General features: G+C 33.2%; 2 protein-coding genes across 2 annotated transcripts; both read right to left on the bottom strand.

The window, feature by feature from the left end:
* Positions 1–2390: 2390 nt before the first annotated feature.
* LOC139889331 (uncharacterized) lies at positions 2391–2894 on the bottom strand. The gene has a single exon (XM_071872291.1). The coding sequence runs from the start codon at positions 2892–2894 to the stop codon at positions 2391–2393; it is 504 nt and encodes a 167-aa protein (XP_071728392.1).
* A 1465-nt stretch (positions 2895–4359) lies between these two features.
* LOC139889330 (uncharacterized) lies at positions 4360–17996 on the bottom strand. Its single transcript, XM_071872290.1, has 4 exons — positions 17671–17996; positions 17026–17563; positions 16270–16675; positions 4360–5720 (listed from the first exon to the last, which is right to left on the bottom strand). Exons 1-4 carry the CDS (start codon positions 17994–17996, stop codon positions 4360–4362), a joined length of 2631 nt encoding a protein of 876 aa, XP_071728391.1.
* Positions 17997–18412: the final 416 nt, after the last annotated feature.

The following is an 18412-nucleotide window of genomic DNA, read 5'->3' as shown; positions in this document are numbered from 1 at the left end:
ACAAAGGGAATATATTGAAAAAATCCTTAAGAAATACAAAATGCATAATTGCTCACCATCAGTTGCCCCTGTTGTTAAGGGTGATCGTTTTGGCTCATTTCAATGTCCTAAAAATGAGTTGGAACGCAAAGAGATGAGACTTATACCGTATGCTTCGGTTGTTGGAAGTCTTGTTTACGCTCAAGTTTGTACGCGTCCTGATATCGCTTACATAACGGGAATGATTGGACGTTATCAATCCAATCCAGGAATGGATCATTGGAAAGCAGCCAAAAAGGTTTTGCGATATCTTCAAGGAACTAAGGATTTAATGTTGACTTATCGAAGAATGGATAACCTTGAAGTTATGGGTTACTCGGACTCCGATTTTGCCAAATGTAAGGACGATAAGAAATCCACTTCAGGGTACATTTTTATGTTTTCATTGGGTCCTATTTCATGGAAGAGTCATAAGCAAGAATTAACCACCACTTCTACGATGATGGCTGAGTATGTTGCATGCTATCACGCTACTAGTCATTCTATTTTGTTCAAGAACTTAATTACCGGACTTAAGGTGGTTGACTCCATATCACGACTCATTAGACTATATTGTGACAATAATGCTGCTGTTAGTTTCTCAAATAGCACTAGTTCTAGTGGAGCTGGTTTGTATCTCGACACTAAGTACTTGTACGTTCGAGAAAGAGTTGAAGAAAAGAGCATTGCCATTGAGTACGTACGCACTAATGACATGTTGGCTGATCCACTTACAAAAGGTTTACCTCCCAAGCTCTTTCTAGAGCATGTTGCCGGCATGGGATTATGTAATAACCTTATTTAAGGATTAGGTTCTTTTCTATTATGTTTTATCCACATCATGTTGAAGTTTGTTATTCTCTATTTTGTGCACATTATGAGATATTATTAACAAACGATTATTAATAGATCATTATTATGAATGGTTTATGTTGGTTACCACTTATCTTCTAGTCACCATTCGAATTCATTATGGATTATGAGAATTATGAATTATGTGAATGACTAACTGTATAATTGATAGGGGTCCTGTATCGAAAAATGATACACGTGACTATATTGATTTGCGTTAGTGATTCTACCCGATGACGATTAATTATTAAATCAATTAATTGGCCAAATTTATACAAAACATTAATAGGTATACGGCCAAGTGGGAGAATGTTAGACTTATTTATTACTCTTACATTAATGTGTCCTAACCTATTAATAACAAGTCACCATCTTATTGATATGGTGAGATCACAAGATATCATTATTAATAACAAGTCACCATCTTATTGATATGGTGAGATCACATGATATCATTATTAATAACAAGTCACCATCTTATTGATATGGTGAGATATCAGGACTCTTGACATGTTGTCTTTTATGATGATACTTAAATACCATAATGAATGCACTTAACTAATCTTGATGGGAGATATTAAGTTGCATACTCTTTAATTTTTGGAGTTGATCCCTCATTGACCTCTCCTATAAATAGAGGCTCATTCTTCACCTCTATGTAACACACAACAACAACACATTACAATTACCCTAAGTCCATCACTAAAGGAGAGGATCAAGTAGAAGATCAAACATCCTAGTTGTGTTCTTATGGCTTCATCTTTCCATTCAAGTAAGCCTTACATCTTCATGTCTTAATCTTTATCTAATGAATTACATGATGAAATATTATGTTATGTTTAACAGTTAAGTGCTACGTAAATTATTGTCTAGTTGAATTGGTGTTATGTTTGACCAATTCATTGGTGTAAGAGTAAATGGAAGTTAGCAAATAAGTTAAATGGGTTTTTACACGTGGGAGAATAAGTGCAAATCGTGTAGTGCATGTAACGATTTATTAGGAAAAGTACTGGTGTAGTGCTTTAGTTAATTGGTGTAATTTGCAGTTGTATTTTTGGTAGGCTATAAATATCGTCATATTATATGAATAAAAGTGTGGCAAAGTTTTGTTCTTTTTTTCTTTGTCATCCATACTTCTCTTATATTTAATTTCTTTATTTCAATTAGTCTATATATCTATATTTGAGTTGCATGCATGGGCCTGTGTTCCAACATGTTCATTGTTTGTATGCTGATCTTAGGTGCCATTTCAAGGCATCTATATGTTCATTAAATTCTTAATATAAGGTTATTGACTTTTGTATTTAATTGTTAATATTTTGTTTGCATTTTGTGGAATTTGTATAAATTCACTGTTCAAAAGCAATTGTTTTTTTCCCATGATATGACTTGATGATTGTAGTAGTTGCTTCAATGTTCAGTGTTGTTATGATATAATTTTTTTTTTTTTTTTTTTTTTTTTTTTTGCAAAGTTGAGAATAATATAAATAAAACACCAGAGGCAAAAAGCCTTTGAGGCCTCAAATCCTACTTGAAATCCATAGATACGATAAAATGCGGGCCTCTGCAAGAATATCTTCTTTAAGGATACTTGATCTTCCATCCCCAGGGTCATGCACAATTTTGTTTCGCCATTGCCAAATGAGCCAAAGAAGGACGTACCTGGAAGCTAAACACACCATATTTATCTCAGCAGTACCAGCCAGAAAGCTAGCTGAACTTACTGCATTCCACCAATTTAAAAACCCTCTCGAAAGTGGAGTGGTGAATCTGCAAGAGGTGAAAACATGATCAATGTCTTCCTCAGAAGCTTCGCCAAAAGAGCACATTTCTGATACATTTACTAGCCCAAGGTTGCACAGGTTTGCACGTGTTGGGATCCCTTTCCGAATTAATCTCCAAATGAAAATGTTCATCTTTTTAGGAAGAAAAAGATATCCATTTACAACTATGAAGAGGGCCTCTAGATGCAAGAAGATTTCGGTCCAGCAGAGAGCGGAGTTTTGCAACAGAAAGTCTTCCATTTGAACTCAAACTCCATTTCCATTTGTCCGGAGACTCGAAAAGCGCATGTGCAGTTTGCAGCCTTGAAGCAAGCTATTTCTTTAACCCGTTTCTGCTGTGGAGCTGGGTGAACTCCTTAAGCCAAGAATCGTCATTCTAATGTACAAGGACATTGGCTCGCTAATTCTGCCTAGTATATCTTGGATCTTTTGAAAAATGTCTAGAGTACTTGGTTTTTTTGCAACTCAGGGAGTACTTGGTTTTTGCAACTCAGGGAGTACTCGGTCAAAGCTAGGTCAAACTCGGAAAATTGGTCAAAACTCATAATTACTTGGAAAATCGGTCAGAACTCGGTTAAAGTCAAACTTAGTCAACATTTTAGTACTCTCCGAGTATTCACCGAATTGCCAATCACTCCCTAAAAAGTCCTGACCGAGTACTCTGCAAGCAACGATTTGTGCAACCTTGCAACTTACATGTTTTCCCCGTGTCACATTAAACTTACTTTGTCTGAGAAAGTAGTGCCTGTTAAAAAGGAGGTATATTAAACTGCTTTTTTACTTCCCACATGTTTCTTTTTCTAGAGATTCTTATTCTATGTCCAAATTATGAGATGATCACGTTGTATGAGATTAAAAAATATTGAATATGTTTTGCTTATTTTTAATTGTTCGTTTGTTTGTTTGTGTGGCAGATAATGATCATGTTTACTTTCTTATCTTAAAAACTTGTGTTTCTATTCCTAGAGATTCTTCAAATGATTGTTACACAAAAGAAGGTTCCTTATGGGTCGAGAGCATTTATTTATAACAATTATGGCAAAAGTATAAAACGTGGATACTTCCTTCTTTGGACATGTTCATAATCATATATATATATTTTTTTTTTTTTTTGAAAAGCAAGACAAATTTTATTACTCAAATATTAAGTATACGATACACAACATGGATGCTTCACATCCGATACAAGCGCAAGAGTTATAACACAAATACAACACGAACTACTTGGGGTTGCAAAGGAGGCAACCCCGATACAATCTATAAAACTATTACGACAAATACACTTTCGGGGAACTTAACCAAGCTAACCAATCAAACTTTTTTACTTTCGATCGATGTGAAACCCATTCAAAAGATTTGGATTCATTAAGCGCCAACGATGGAGACCACGAGCTACCGCGAAACACCTTACAGTTACGATTTTTCCAAATGAGATACACGCAAACACATTCAACCGCTTGCCAAACTTTTGATCCAAAGCTAGACATGCTACCGAATTGTTGCCCCGAAGAATCTCGTTGGTGCTTAGATTTGTGAGGTTGCCAAGCCCCACCACTTATATACACAAGACCAAATCTCCATAGCATGCGAACAAAATATGAAGGTGTGGTCAATGGTTTCCAAATCATCATCACATAACGGGCATCTGACGCTATGAAGATCAATACCATGTTTTCAAGTTCCACTCTAACCGGGAGTCTTTTTTTCACAAGCCGCTACACGAATATTTTAACTTTTTCGGCACAAGGCTATTTCGCATAACAGCAGGTGCGAATGGGATAGAAGCCAGCAGCTTTTCATCGATTAAAAAGGAGAGATCCTTGACAGTAAACAAGTTATTACCTGCTAACGTCCATACCCATTCGTCGCCTTTTGATGTATTGAAGTTGAATTCGGACAGCAGCCTTTCAAGCCTTCGCAGCTCACCCTCTGTTCTCCCACTTGGTGCTCGAACCCAATTCCACACCGGTATCACAGAATTTCCAGTCGTTTCGATTCTATCACAAATCTTCACCTCTTTTTCAACTTCCAATCTAAAAAGCATGGGGAAAGATTCGCGTAAACTTTTGTCACCGATCCACACTTCATGCCAAAAGGAAGTAGACGATCCATCACCAATTGACTTCATAAAAGAGTTCCTGAAAGGGATATTTATATCATCCAAGAAAAAACATGCATTAACAATATTACGCCATGTACCTAAGCGTGAAGAATGACGAGAATCATCCCTCAAACTTAGGCCACCACAATCGCCATGAATGCTACGAATTACTTTAACCCAAAGTGAATTAGTTTCGATTTTGAACCTCCACCACCACTTTCCCAATAAGGCAAGGTTTTTGCTTTTGAGAGACCCAATATTTAACCCCCCGACCTCATAAGGAGAAATAACACTCTCCCATTTAACCCAATGGATTTTGGAACCCGAGTCCGCCCCACCCCAAAAAAATGAACGTCTCACACTCTCTAAAAGTTTTAACACACAGGGCGGGGCACGAAAGAGTGAGAAATAATACAATGGAAGACTAGAAAGAACCGATTTAATAAGGACTAATCGGCCACCAAAAGACATCGAACGCATTTTCCAATTCGCAAGTCTACATTTGAATTTTTCAATTACCGGCTCCCAATCTTTTAATTTACTCATCTTCGATCCAATTGGTAACCCGAGATACGTAAAGGGGAACACACCAACTTGACAACCAACCCGACTAGCCACCAAATTTACCTCACCAACCTCCACACCCACACCATACAAGCAACTCTTTTGAAAGTAAACTTTTAGTCCGGACGCAAGCTCAAAACACTTAAGAAGGTTTTGAAGGCTATGAATATTAGCATGACTCCATTCACCGATAAAAATGGTGTCGTCCACATATTGCAAGTGAGAGATAGGAACTTTATCACTTCCGACCTCAATACCTTTGAATAGCCCTTTTTCACAAGCCGCTTTCGCTAAGATGTTTAAACCCTCCGCTGCAATGATGAATAAAAAAGGGGAAAGAGGGTCACCTTGTCGGATACCTCTACCCAATGAGAACTCGCTTGTGACGACCCGAAAATTTCCTACCAAATTTAAACTTAACCTTTATATGTTTCTGACACGATAAGCAGAATTTGTAATGTTGAATCTCAAAAAGTTTGGAACTACATTCATGTAATCAATTACCCTTTGACCGTGTTCGACGATTCACGAACAATTATGAGTATATAGATATGTATATATAATATATAATATTAACTGAAAACATTAACAAAGTATTAGATATATGATACTTTACATGAACGTATTTGTTTCGATATATTTATCGACAGAATTAAGAGATAATATTAAATGATTGAATTATCAGATACATTATGATATGATTACGGGCCTATGTTATGAGGTCCACTGTGATTTAAGAAATCTATTCTTTTTGACAACATTCGGAAAATGGTAAAGTGATTTATAAGTAAGAACAAATGTGTCAATTAACGGAAACTAGACAAGGGTTAGTGAAAAATCCTGTTTAATTTCCAAGGCATATTTTATAATATTTTTCTCGTGACCTTGATAAGATAACTATGTTATCTTTCATTTTATTTAATATGAAAATAAGAACGTTGAGTGTAAATAACTTAGATGTTGGATATCGACAAGTTAAATAACTCGACATTTTTCATTAAGTTGATTTCATACGTTTATTCAACCTTTGGACTTTATCCCATGCTTCACCAATAGACTGTAATTTAAAAACTTGAAACCTATTATGAATATATATAATTCTACTTTTCTAAAATGTTTTATGATATAACGATTTTCATTATTTTAACCTTTTAACAAAATGATTCTTAAATATATTTAGTTTTGGAAAACAAAATTATCATATTTATTTGATTTAGTTTCAAAAGTACAAAAAACGTTTTCAGTTTAAAAAGAACTTTATTATTAAAACGTATATATCTTTTATAAATATCTAGAACCACTTTTGACAACTCATTACTTAACCAGTATGATAAAGATAACGATATTTATATTTTATTTTATTAAATATATATAACGATTTAAATTAATATTATATATATTTATACGCATATTATACGTACATAGTTTTATACTTTTACTATACTTTAATTTTAAATTTACTTTACTTTTACTTTACTTTAACTTTAATAATTCATACTTTAATAATTCACTTTAATAATTCATACTTTAATAATTCACTTTAATAATTCACTTTAATAATTCATACTTTAATAATTCATACTTTAATAATTCACTTTAATAATTCATACTTTAATAATTCACTTTAATAATTCATACTTTAATAATTCATACTTTAATAATTCACTTTAATAATTCAAAAATCTATTATAAATAGAATTCAATAGGTTTCATTATTTCATAGAAACTTGAAAATATATTTCTCTAAACTCTCTTAATCGAATTACATATATATATTTTCTTTGTATTATTTCAAGATATTATTAGTATACATATAATACTACGACGGAGTTATATTCAGACGATTTCAAAATAAGTTTTCAAACGGGATAGAGCTAAGGAAATTATGGGTTATAGCTATGGAGGTTATGGGTATTGATCGATGGTATTGCTCGTGAGGTCAACCTAACGTTTATCATTTTCGTTGCGTCTACGTACTTTCCTGCAATATTGAATCACAATATTGATACGTTCGTGAATCCGAGACAAACCCTGCACTTGTTCAGTGCCGTCATATACATAATTGCTACGAAATACAGTATTGTGAGTTTCATTACTCCCTTTTTATATATATTTTTGGGCTGAGAATACATGCGTTGTTTTATAAATGTTTTACGAAATAGGCACAAGTACTAAAGCTAATTCTATGTGGGTTTAAACCAGAAATATACCCTTAGCTTGGTAACATTAAACTACTTGTCTATGTACGGTAGGCGCGAATCCTAAAGATAGATCTATTGGGCCTGACAAACCTCATCCTGACTATGGGATGCTTTAGTACTTCGAGGTTATTTTAAACACACCTGATCTGGTGTACTTCAGAGGGTAAAACATGAACGTTAAGGCTTGTTACCGGGTGCCTAAAAATTATAGAATACTTTTATACACTTGCGAGTGTACATATATTTATAAACGGAAATCTTGTGGTCTATTAAATTATTGAAATGATTGATATGATAAACCTATGAACTCACCAACCTTTTGGTTGACACTTTTAAGCATGTTTATTCTCAGGTATTAAAGAAATCTTCCGATGTGCATTAGCTCATTTTAAGGATATTACCTGGAGTCATTCATGACATACTTTGAAAGACGTTGCATTCGAGTCGTTGAGTTCATCAAGATTAATATTAAGTCAATTATAGTTGCATGTAATATGAAATGGTATGCATGCCGTTAATTTTTGATGTAAAGAAAGTTTGTCTTTTAAAAACGAATGCAATGTTTGTAAAATGTATCATATAGAGGTCAAATATCTCGCGATGTAATTAACTATTGTGAATCGTTTATAGTGTATATGAACGGATCCTTTCAGTTGGTATCAGAGCGGTGGTCTTAGCGAACCAGGTCTTGCATTAGTGTGTCTAACTGATAGTTGTTAAGATGCATTAGTGAGTCTGGACTTCGACCGTGTCTGCATGTCAAAAGTTTTGCTTATCATTTTTAGTCGAAAATCATCTACTTACCATCCTTAGAAAATTACCTGCTTATCATTCTTAAGTCTAGACGCGTTTTCCTACATTTATTGCATAATAGTGTATAGACGAATTCTTATCTTAGCATATCTGTTACTGTGAACTTTGACTGACATCTTTCAAAGATTCTTCCGTAATTTATGGGATTTTGGTATTATATATACATATGTAAATTATGTATTGAAGAATACCAAATCTAAATTCTACAATCTATTTCATACAAAAAAAAATTCTTTCCCTGATCATACAAGATGGATCCCTCAACCAGTTCGAGTTCCTCGGATTTCGACAGCTATGCCGATATGGATTTCCACATGAGCTCCGAAAGCAGCGTGACCGGAATGGATCAACCAATTAGCCATCATCTATTCTGGATGAATTGGGGATGGGTTCGTAATCTACTAAACCATTGAAGACAAGAAAAAGGTGATCCCTTTCATCCACCACATTACCCTCTTGGCAATGAACCTGAAGCACTTACCGGCGAACCTGTCCGAAACACCATTTTCTCTCTCATTTCCAGAGTATCTCGTCATGATTATATACTACACTAAATTCTAGATCTTATTTATCCGCTCGTCCGAACCGACAATCACCCCAGTGTAATATAAGAAGTCAACGAGCTTCGCGCTCGGGTAGTGGCTTTGGAGAATATGGTGCAAAGGTTACAAACACCAGCAGCAGCACCAGCAGCATAACCAGTACCACCATCAACAACATCAACAGTACCATTACCACCACCAATAACAACCCCATCGTAAACCTCAACTTCACAATCTGTCCCACGAGCATCGACGTCATATGCCATGTAGATACCAAGGAATACCACAACGATGAAGTATTGATTCATAACTTCATTGGGGAAACATTCTACGGCGATTATGTAATTTCTAAAGTTTAGAAATTATCTATCCTAGCCTTAACCATAAATCAAATGAGTTTAATATAATATTAACTCATTAAATCTATATTACATCTGAAGAAATATACACATATATATTTCCATAAAGACTGTAATAAAATTCTTTTGTACAAAATATTAATTGTGAAATTTTTTTTTAACGGGTAGGTAATACCCGAGAGATATATAAATTCACAATTAATATGTTACATTCTTCGAATCTGATTCAGCAAGTCATCCATTATACTCCCTACTTTCACAACAATATACATTCTTTTATAGAAATCAAAACAACCATACTCATTCAAAATCTAATTACATATTCTGATTTTGAAATCTCAGAATTTGATTCAAGATATAACCAAAATCATCACTCTTAGATTCATACATCTTTCAAAACTATACTTTGACTTTAAAACTATCCTAGAACCTCATTTCTATTCATGGAACTCACAAAAATATTTGTATCATTCAAAATCTTAGAACATCATATGTATATTAACAATTACAATATGTGTTCAAACACTTCGAAATTCCTAAAGACATGCGAGATGATGATCCAACCACACATTACCCACTGTCATGCACCTGAAAAGCTCTCGAAACCAAAGTTATAGTTTAACACGTATCCGTGTCAGATCCTTTGATATTTATTACTAAATATAATTTTTCAATCTCTTTCCAAAATAGACAGTTTTGTCTCAGCTCCAGCAAATCACCTTCATTTGTTTATACGAATAAACCCTTCATCATGGTTACCGGGGAACCTTTCATATCTCGCCACATTAGCAGTAAACTTATCAACAACTTCATTAACCTTCGACTTAAGCCTCTCCGAAAAGCCACTATACTTATTTATTAAAACCCCATCATGTACTCACCTACATCCTGTAACAATAATTATCACACCAACTACTGGGAATTAGCAATCAGTATTTTGAATTTCGCGACAATTTTACGTCAAAAGTTATATGTATACATATAACGTCTATCTCCTAGACTTACATACTTCGAATGTGAATTTTCTGAAAAACATCCCAAACTATGAACTAGTTCTCCGAAATTGGAAAAATGCTGATGAAGCAGCAAAAATTGTAAACGACTTTAACATTCAAAAGTTTGATGATAAATAATAGTATGGTGGTAAAGCTGAAAAAAAGAGAAGGTTTAAAACTGGAAAACGGATTGAGCAGACCATGAAGGAGGCTGTGGACAAATTACAAATACTAAACCTGCCTTCAAAGGATCCAAATGATTCAGTGTCTACTGAAATCTTTAGCAAACACCTTACTTCTTATTCTAAACCTTCACAGACAAATCTTCTTCATCATCCATCTATGTTAAGAATTCTAAGATATTATCGTATCTTTTATTATAAATATCTTCGATATTCCTGAAGATATTTTCACAACTATTCTTATCCGAAATCTTTTATCTCTTCGCAATATCTGCGTTACAACATAAAAAGAAACTGTGTTAGTTTTTAAATTCTGAAAAGAAAAAAAATTCGAATTTAAAATAGGAATGTTTTTAAAGTAGTGTTGGGAACTGAAGCATGAGTTAGTATAATATAATGACACTTGATCAACGTGATTATATTACAGTAAGTCATGCTGAGTTTCTAATGGAACGTGATGATTCACAGAACATACCGTCATCATGTACTATTTACACGACTCTTACATTCTACCCAATTTCCAAACATATTAAGAACATATCATCTTGATAGCTCTATATTTTCGGATATTCTAGTAATTTGCCAAATCAAGATCGTGCCATTACTATATTCTTCTTGGAACATTAACTATGTTCATCCAAAAATTCATATCTACGAATTCTGGACCATTATCCGCTTGACTTAAGGCCGGGAAGAGAAAACGAAAGCATGAAGCTCCGAAATATAATGGAGAATATAAAGCCCGATAACAACCCCGAAATTACAAACCGTGTATATCAATGCCTATAGCAATATAAAGATACGGGAGAATGAAAAACACAATAACCTCAAGGTAATGGTAGAAGAAAATAACTTCCTCTGGTGGTAGATGGAAAAGAAGAATGACAGATATGAAAGTTAAGAGTATATCAAGAATCAATACTGGATGAAGCATATTAACGAATGCTTTAAAGTATGAATTGGGGAGAAAGACTAGAAGGTGTGAGCTGTGGAAATAAAGAAACGAAGGGGGTGGATTTATAGTAAAATATCAGACAGAGAAATCGAGACATATTATCGCATTTAATCAAAGAAGATCATGATTTCCTTAATCACCGAAGAACCAAATCTTATTGCAAAGATTTTCTTTAAATCCCTTGAATTCCGGAAATCAATCATAACTACGTCATCGGTTAAAACAAATATACGTTTACTTATTTCACTCTCTTGCGATAGCTTCACTTATACTCTTCGCGTAATCAAATTGTTTTATCTATATTACTCAATGATGATAAAACTCTATTTATCAACTCATATTTGTCATGAAAACATTTTTATAGTTAGCCATGACGACCTCGATCAAATTTTGGGACGAAATTTCTTTAACGGGTAGGTACTGTGACGACCCGAAAATTTCCTACCAAATTTAAACTTAACCTTTATATGTTTCTGACACGATAAGCAGAATTTGTAATGTTGAATCTCAAAAAGTTTGGAACTACATTCATGTAATCAATTACCCTTTGACCGTGTTCAACGATTCACGAACAATTATGAGTATAAAGATATGTATATATAATATATAATATTAACTGAAAATATTAACAAAGTATTAGATATATGATACTTTACATGAACGTATTTGTTTCGATATATTTATCGATAGAATTAAGAGATAATATCAAATGATTGAATTATCAGATACATTATGATATGATTACGGGCCTATGTTATGAGGTCCACTGTGATTTAAGAAATCTATTCTTTTTGACAACATTCGGAAAATGGTAAAGTGATTTATAAGTAAGAACAAATGTGTCAATTAACGGGAACTAGACAAGGGTTAGTGAAAAATCCTGTTTAATTTCCAAGGCATGTTTTATAATATTTTCCTCGTGACCTTGATAAGATAACTATGTTATCTTTCATTTTATTTAATATGAAAATAAGAACGTTGAGTGTAAATAACTTAGATGTTGGATATCGACAAGTTAAGTAACTCGACATTTTTCATTAAGATGATTTCATACGTTTATTCAACCTTTGGACTTTATCCCATGCTTCACCAATAGACTGTAATTTAAAAACTTGAAACCTATTATGAATATATATAATTCTACTTTTCTAAAATGTTTTATGATATAACGATTTTCATTATTTTAACCTTTTAACAAAATGATTCTTAAATATATTTAGTTTTGGAAAACAAAATTATCATATTTATTTGATTTAGTTTCAAAAGTACAAAAAACGTTTTCAGTTTAAAAAGAACTTTATTATTAAAACGTATATATCTTTTATAAATATCTAGAACCACTTTTGACAACTCATTACTTAACCAGTATGATAAAGATAACGATATTTATATTTTATTTTATTAAATATATATAACGATTTAAATTAATATTATATATATTTATACGCGTATTATACGTACATAGTTTTATACTTTTACTATACTTTAATTTTACCTTTACTTTACTTTTACTTTACTTTAACTTTAATAATTCATACTTTAATAATTCACTTTAATAATTCATACTTTAATAATTCACTTTAATAATTCACTTTAATAATTCATACTTTAATAATTCATACTTTAATAATTCACTTTAATAATTCATACTTTAATAATTCACTTTAATAATTCATACTTTAATAATTCACTTTAATAATTCAAAAATCTATTATAAATAGAATTCAATTGGTTTCATTATTTCATAGAAACTTGAAAATATATTTCTCTAAACTCTCTTAATCGAATTACATATATATATTTTCTTTGTATTATTTCAAGATATTATTAGTATACATATAATACTACGACGGAGTTATATTCAGACGATTTCAAAATAAGTTTTCAAACGGGATAGAGCTAAGGAAATTATGGGTTATAGCTATGGAGGTTATGGGTATTGATCGATGGTATTGCTCGTGAGGTCAACCTAACGTTTATCATTTTCGTTGCGTCTACGTACTTTCCTGCAATATTGAATCACAATATTGATACGTTCGTGAATCCGAGACAAACCCTGCACTTGTTCAGTGCCGTCATATACATAATTGCTACGAAATACAGTATTGTGAGTTTCATTACTCCCCTTTTATATATATTTTTGGGCTGAGAATACATGCGTTGTTTTATAAATGTTTTACAAAATAGGCACAAGTACTAAAGCTAATTCTATGTGGGTTTAAACCAGAAATATACCCTTAGCTCGGTAACATTAAACTACTTGTCTATGTACGGTAGGCGTGAATCCTAAAGATAGATCTATTGGGCCTGACAAACCTCATCCTGACTATGGGATGCTTTAGTACTTCGAGGTTATTTTAAACACACCTGATCTGGTGTACTTCAGAGGGTAAAACATGAACGTTAAGGCTTGTTACCGGGTGCCTAAAAATTATAGAATACTTTTATACACTTGCGAGTGTACATATATTTATAAACGGAAATCTTGTGGTCTATTAAATTATTGAAATGATTGATATGATAAACCTATGAACTCACCAACCTTTTGGTTGACACTTTTAAGCATGTTTATTCTCAGGTATTAAAGAAATCTTCCGATGTGCATTAGCTCATTTTAAGGATATTACCTGGAGTCATTCATGACATACTTTGAAAGACGTTGCATTCGAGTCGTTGAGTTCATCAAGATTAATATTAAGTCAATTATAGTTGCATGTAATATGAAATGGTATGCATGCAGTTAATTTTTGATGTAAAGAAAGTTTGTCTTTTAAAAACGAATGCAATGTTTGTAAAATGTATCATATAGAGGTCAAATACCTCGCTATGTAATTAACTATTGTGAATCGTTTATAATGTATATGAACGGATCCTTTCATCGCTAGTAGGTGATCCATTCACAAGGAGAGAAATGGAAGCGGAGCTAAGACAATAGGAGATCCACTTACACCATTGATGTGCGTAGGGGTGTATACAAAATAGTTATATTTTTACTAGGAAATACTATTAAATACGATACAATTTTACACAAGTTATTTATTTATTTATAGAGTGGATATACCTAAACCTTGCTACAACACTTATAGGCAGTGTACCTAATCGTATAGTAGTGTAGTTTTTAGTAAGTCCGGTTCGTCCACAGGGAACTAGCCAAGTTTAACGCTATATTTTTAAAAACTATATTTGTAAAAATATAAATATACATATATATAAGTAGTATTATTATTATAAAAGGGGGTTTTTACCGTTTAATGACCGGTTTGTCGATTTTAAAACTTTAGTCGCAATTAAAACCTAATGTAAAATATTAAAAATAAAAATAACTTAATTTAAAGCGTAAAGTAAATGATAATAATTAAAGTACGATAAATTAAAATGCGATAAATAAAATGACAATAAATAAAATTGCGATAATTAAAAAGTACGATAATTAAAAGTGCAATTAAATAAAATGACAGTAAATAAAAGTGTAATGAAATATGAAATAAAGGAATTATGCTTATTTAAACTTCCGTAATCATGATGTTTGACGTGTTGATTTTAGTTTATTACCATGGGTTAATTGTCCTTTGTCCTGGATTATTCAATATGCCCATCTGGTTTTTGTCCATAACAGTCCATCAGTCATAAATATAAAGTGCGAGTGTCCTCGTCAAATTATCCTTATATCCGAAGTCAAATATTCCAACTAATTGGGGACTTAAACTATAATTACACCAATTTTCCTTGTATATAATTCACCTCTATTTTAATAAGTCCATTGACTATTAATCCATTCCCGTGTCCGGTTAAATGAACGATTATTAATACTTATAAATATCCCGCCCGTCGTGTCCGATCGAGTGTATGTGGTTATTTATAGGTACGTCCAATTATAAATCTTTATATTAAATTAACGAACTATCATTCAATTAAACAAATATAAAGCCCATTAATAGCCCATAGTCCAATTTCCACAAGTGTCGTTCTTTTGTCCAAACCCCAATAACCCCGTCTTTAATATTTTAGCCCAACATCACGATTACTTCAATTTAAATAAGCATAATAATAACTTAGCTACGAGACATTAATTTAAAAAGGTTGAACATAACTTACAATGATTAATAATAGCGTAGCGTTACATGGACAGAATTTTGACTTACACACTTACAACATTCGCTAACATACCCTTATTATTATTAATCTTAAATTAAAATTAAAATTAAAATTATAATATATATATATATATATATATATATATATATATATATATATATATATATATATATATATATATATATATATATATATCTGTGAGAGAGAGATTGAAAAAGGGATGCCCAAAATTCGGCCAAAACTCGCGAAATTTATAGACCTGGCCAAACTTTTTGCTCCATGCGATCGCATGGATTTTCTTCCTCCAGGCCATGCGATCACATGGCCGTCATTTCCTGATCACATTGATTTTTAAACGTGGGCTGCTCGTATATATTTAATATATAATATAATATATATAATTTTATATAATTATATATATATATTATATTATATTCTTGTACTCCGTTGACTTGTAATTTAGCTCCGTTGCGCCGCGCATTGAGAGTTGACTCTGGTCCCGGTTCCGAATTTTCGAACGTCCTTCCGTACTATTTAATATCTTGTACTTTGCGTTTTGCGGCTCGTACTCTTGTAACTTTTAGACGTTTCTCATCAATAATTTGAACCACTTTGATTGTACTTTGTACTTTTGAGCTTTTCGGTCATTTGCATCTTCAATTCGTCGAATCTGTCTTTTGTCTTCACCTTTTATTATTTAAACGAATATCACTTGTAAATAGAACAATTGCAACTAAAAGCTTGTCTTTCTTGAGGGATAATGCTATGAAATATATGTTCGTTTTTAGCATTATCAACCATCTATTACCATACCCCATACATTTCATCACCTCAAATAAAAACTCCCAATTGACACAATCGAAGGCCTTCTCAAAGTCGACTTTAAAGAGAGTACCTTTTTGCCTTTTTGATTTAAGAAAATCAATGCACTCATTAACTATAAGAGCACCATCCAAAATGAATCTACCTTTTAAAAAGACGCTTTGCTCCGGACCTACAAGTGAAGGGACAACTTTTCGGAGACGATTTGAGAGGACCTTGGCAATTATTTTGTAATAACTACCAATGAGGCTAATAGGCCGAAAATCACAAAGATTAAGCGGGTCGGTTTTTTTAGGAACAAGTGTGACGAACGAAGCATTACACCCTTTAGAAATCTCCCCACATTCCCAAAACCAAGTGATGGCATTAATAAGATCAACTTTAATAACTTCCTAATATTTATTAAAAAACTTAAAGTTGAAACCGTCCGGTCCCGGGGCCTTTGAGCTTCCGCAATCGAGAATTGCATCTAGAATCTTCTTTTCAGTAAAGGCTTCTTCTAACGAGTTAGCTTCATCACTAGTAAGAGTCGGGTATTCGAGTTCCTCTAAGCTTGGTCTGCAAATGTCAGTTTCCTCAAATCTAGCTCGAAAGTGATTATAAGCCTCAAGTTTGATTTCCCTCGTGAATCGTTCCACACCCCATTAATCGTTAACCCCCGAATAGTGTTAACATTGTTCCTCCTTCGGATGACCGAATGGAAGAATTTAGTATTCTCATCCCCGTTTAGGATCCATTTTACACAAGCTTTTTGCTTAAGCATATCCACTTTGATTTTTTCCTTCTCGAACCATGTTTTTCTAGAATTCTTCCATTTATCGAGCTCGTCCTCGTTAAGAACACATGATTCTGCCTTAAGCTCGAGCTGTATGGTAGTAGCTTTGTGATGTTCGATCTCCAAGTCCAACCGATCAAACTTGCCATTACACCAATTTTTAAGAGCTGTTTTGACGTTTTTCAATCGATTCCTAAAAACACAGTCTTTTCTATTGACCTCAGGAACACTAGTCTTCCAAGCGTCGCTAACAACATCATCCACACCTTCCTCATTAAACCAAGCGTCGAAGACTTTGAACGGTTTTGGTCCAAAGTTTCTCTCCTCATCTTTCAACAAAATCGGACAGTGATCCGAGAGATGTCTCACTAAAACAACCGCAGTCAAGTCTTTCCACAAATAAAAGAAGTCTTCACTTACAAGAAATCTATCTAATTTGCTATATTTCAATCCATCATCACTAACTCTCGTGAAATTCCTCCCGCCCAATGGTATTTCCAACAGCCTATTATTTGATATAAATTCATTAAATTTTTTTGCTCTATATTCAATAAACTCACAATTAAATCTTTCAGCCTCCCCCTAACTTTGTTGAAGTCGCCACATAACAACCATGCCTCGTTAACACCTGCAATTAAGTTTGATATAGCATCCCAAAGCACTTGTTTTTTGGCATCATCAGGCCCATAGATGTTTAGGAGATTAAACTTGCAACCAGTTGACTTCCATGTTCCATGAATACCTATCCCACCCTCAATACTGATAACATATTCAGCATCAAACACGTTTGTATCCCACACTAACAACTGCCCACCAGATTTACCTACTTTCTCTTTTTGAACAAAGTCAAAATCATCAGACCACCAAAGTCTACTGACCCAATTACGATCAATAGAGTCAAGTTTAGTTTCTTGTAGAGCCACAAATGACGCTTTCATATTATCTAATAATTTTCGAAACCACCCCAATTTATCAAACTTCCGACGGACCCCGAACCCTCTAATATTGAGTGATAATGTCTTCATAAATAACAGTGAAAAACGAATAAAAAACATGAAAATCTTACTGAGATGGGGGCTTCATCTTCCACTTGAGACCAAGCTTGCACCCATACTCACGAACCCCTTCTGAATGAGCCGACACTGATTGAGTTACTAAAGAGTTTGTACTATTTATCAATTACAACCTCATTCAATTCCTTGTGTGGGTTTGTTCTGGTTTAGGTGTTGAGAAAAGTGACACCGAATTATAGCAAACCGCTAGTAATACTTGAAATAATGACAAAAAAAAAGAGACACCGAGATTTAACGTGGAAAACCCCAATAGGGTAAAAACCATGGGCAATGAAAGAAAC

This window comes from Rutidosis leptorrhynchoides, chromosome 2, assembly GCF_046630445.1.
Source record: "Rutidosis leptorrhynchoides isolate AG116_Rl617_1_P2 chromosome 2, CSIRO_AGI_Rlap_v1, whole genome shotgun sequence".
Lineage (NCBI taxonomy): Eukaryota > Viridiplantae > Streptophyta > Magnoliopsida > Asterales > Asteraceae > Rutidosis > Rutidosis leptorrhynchoides.
This window is presented reverse-complemented; position numbering and strand designations above follow the sequence as displayed.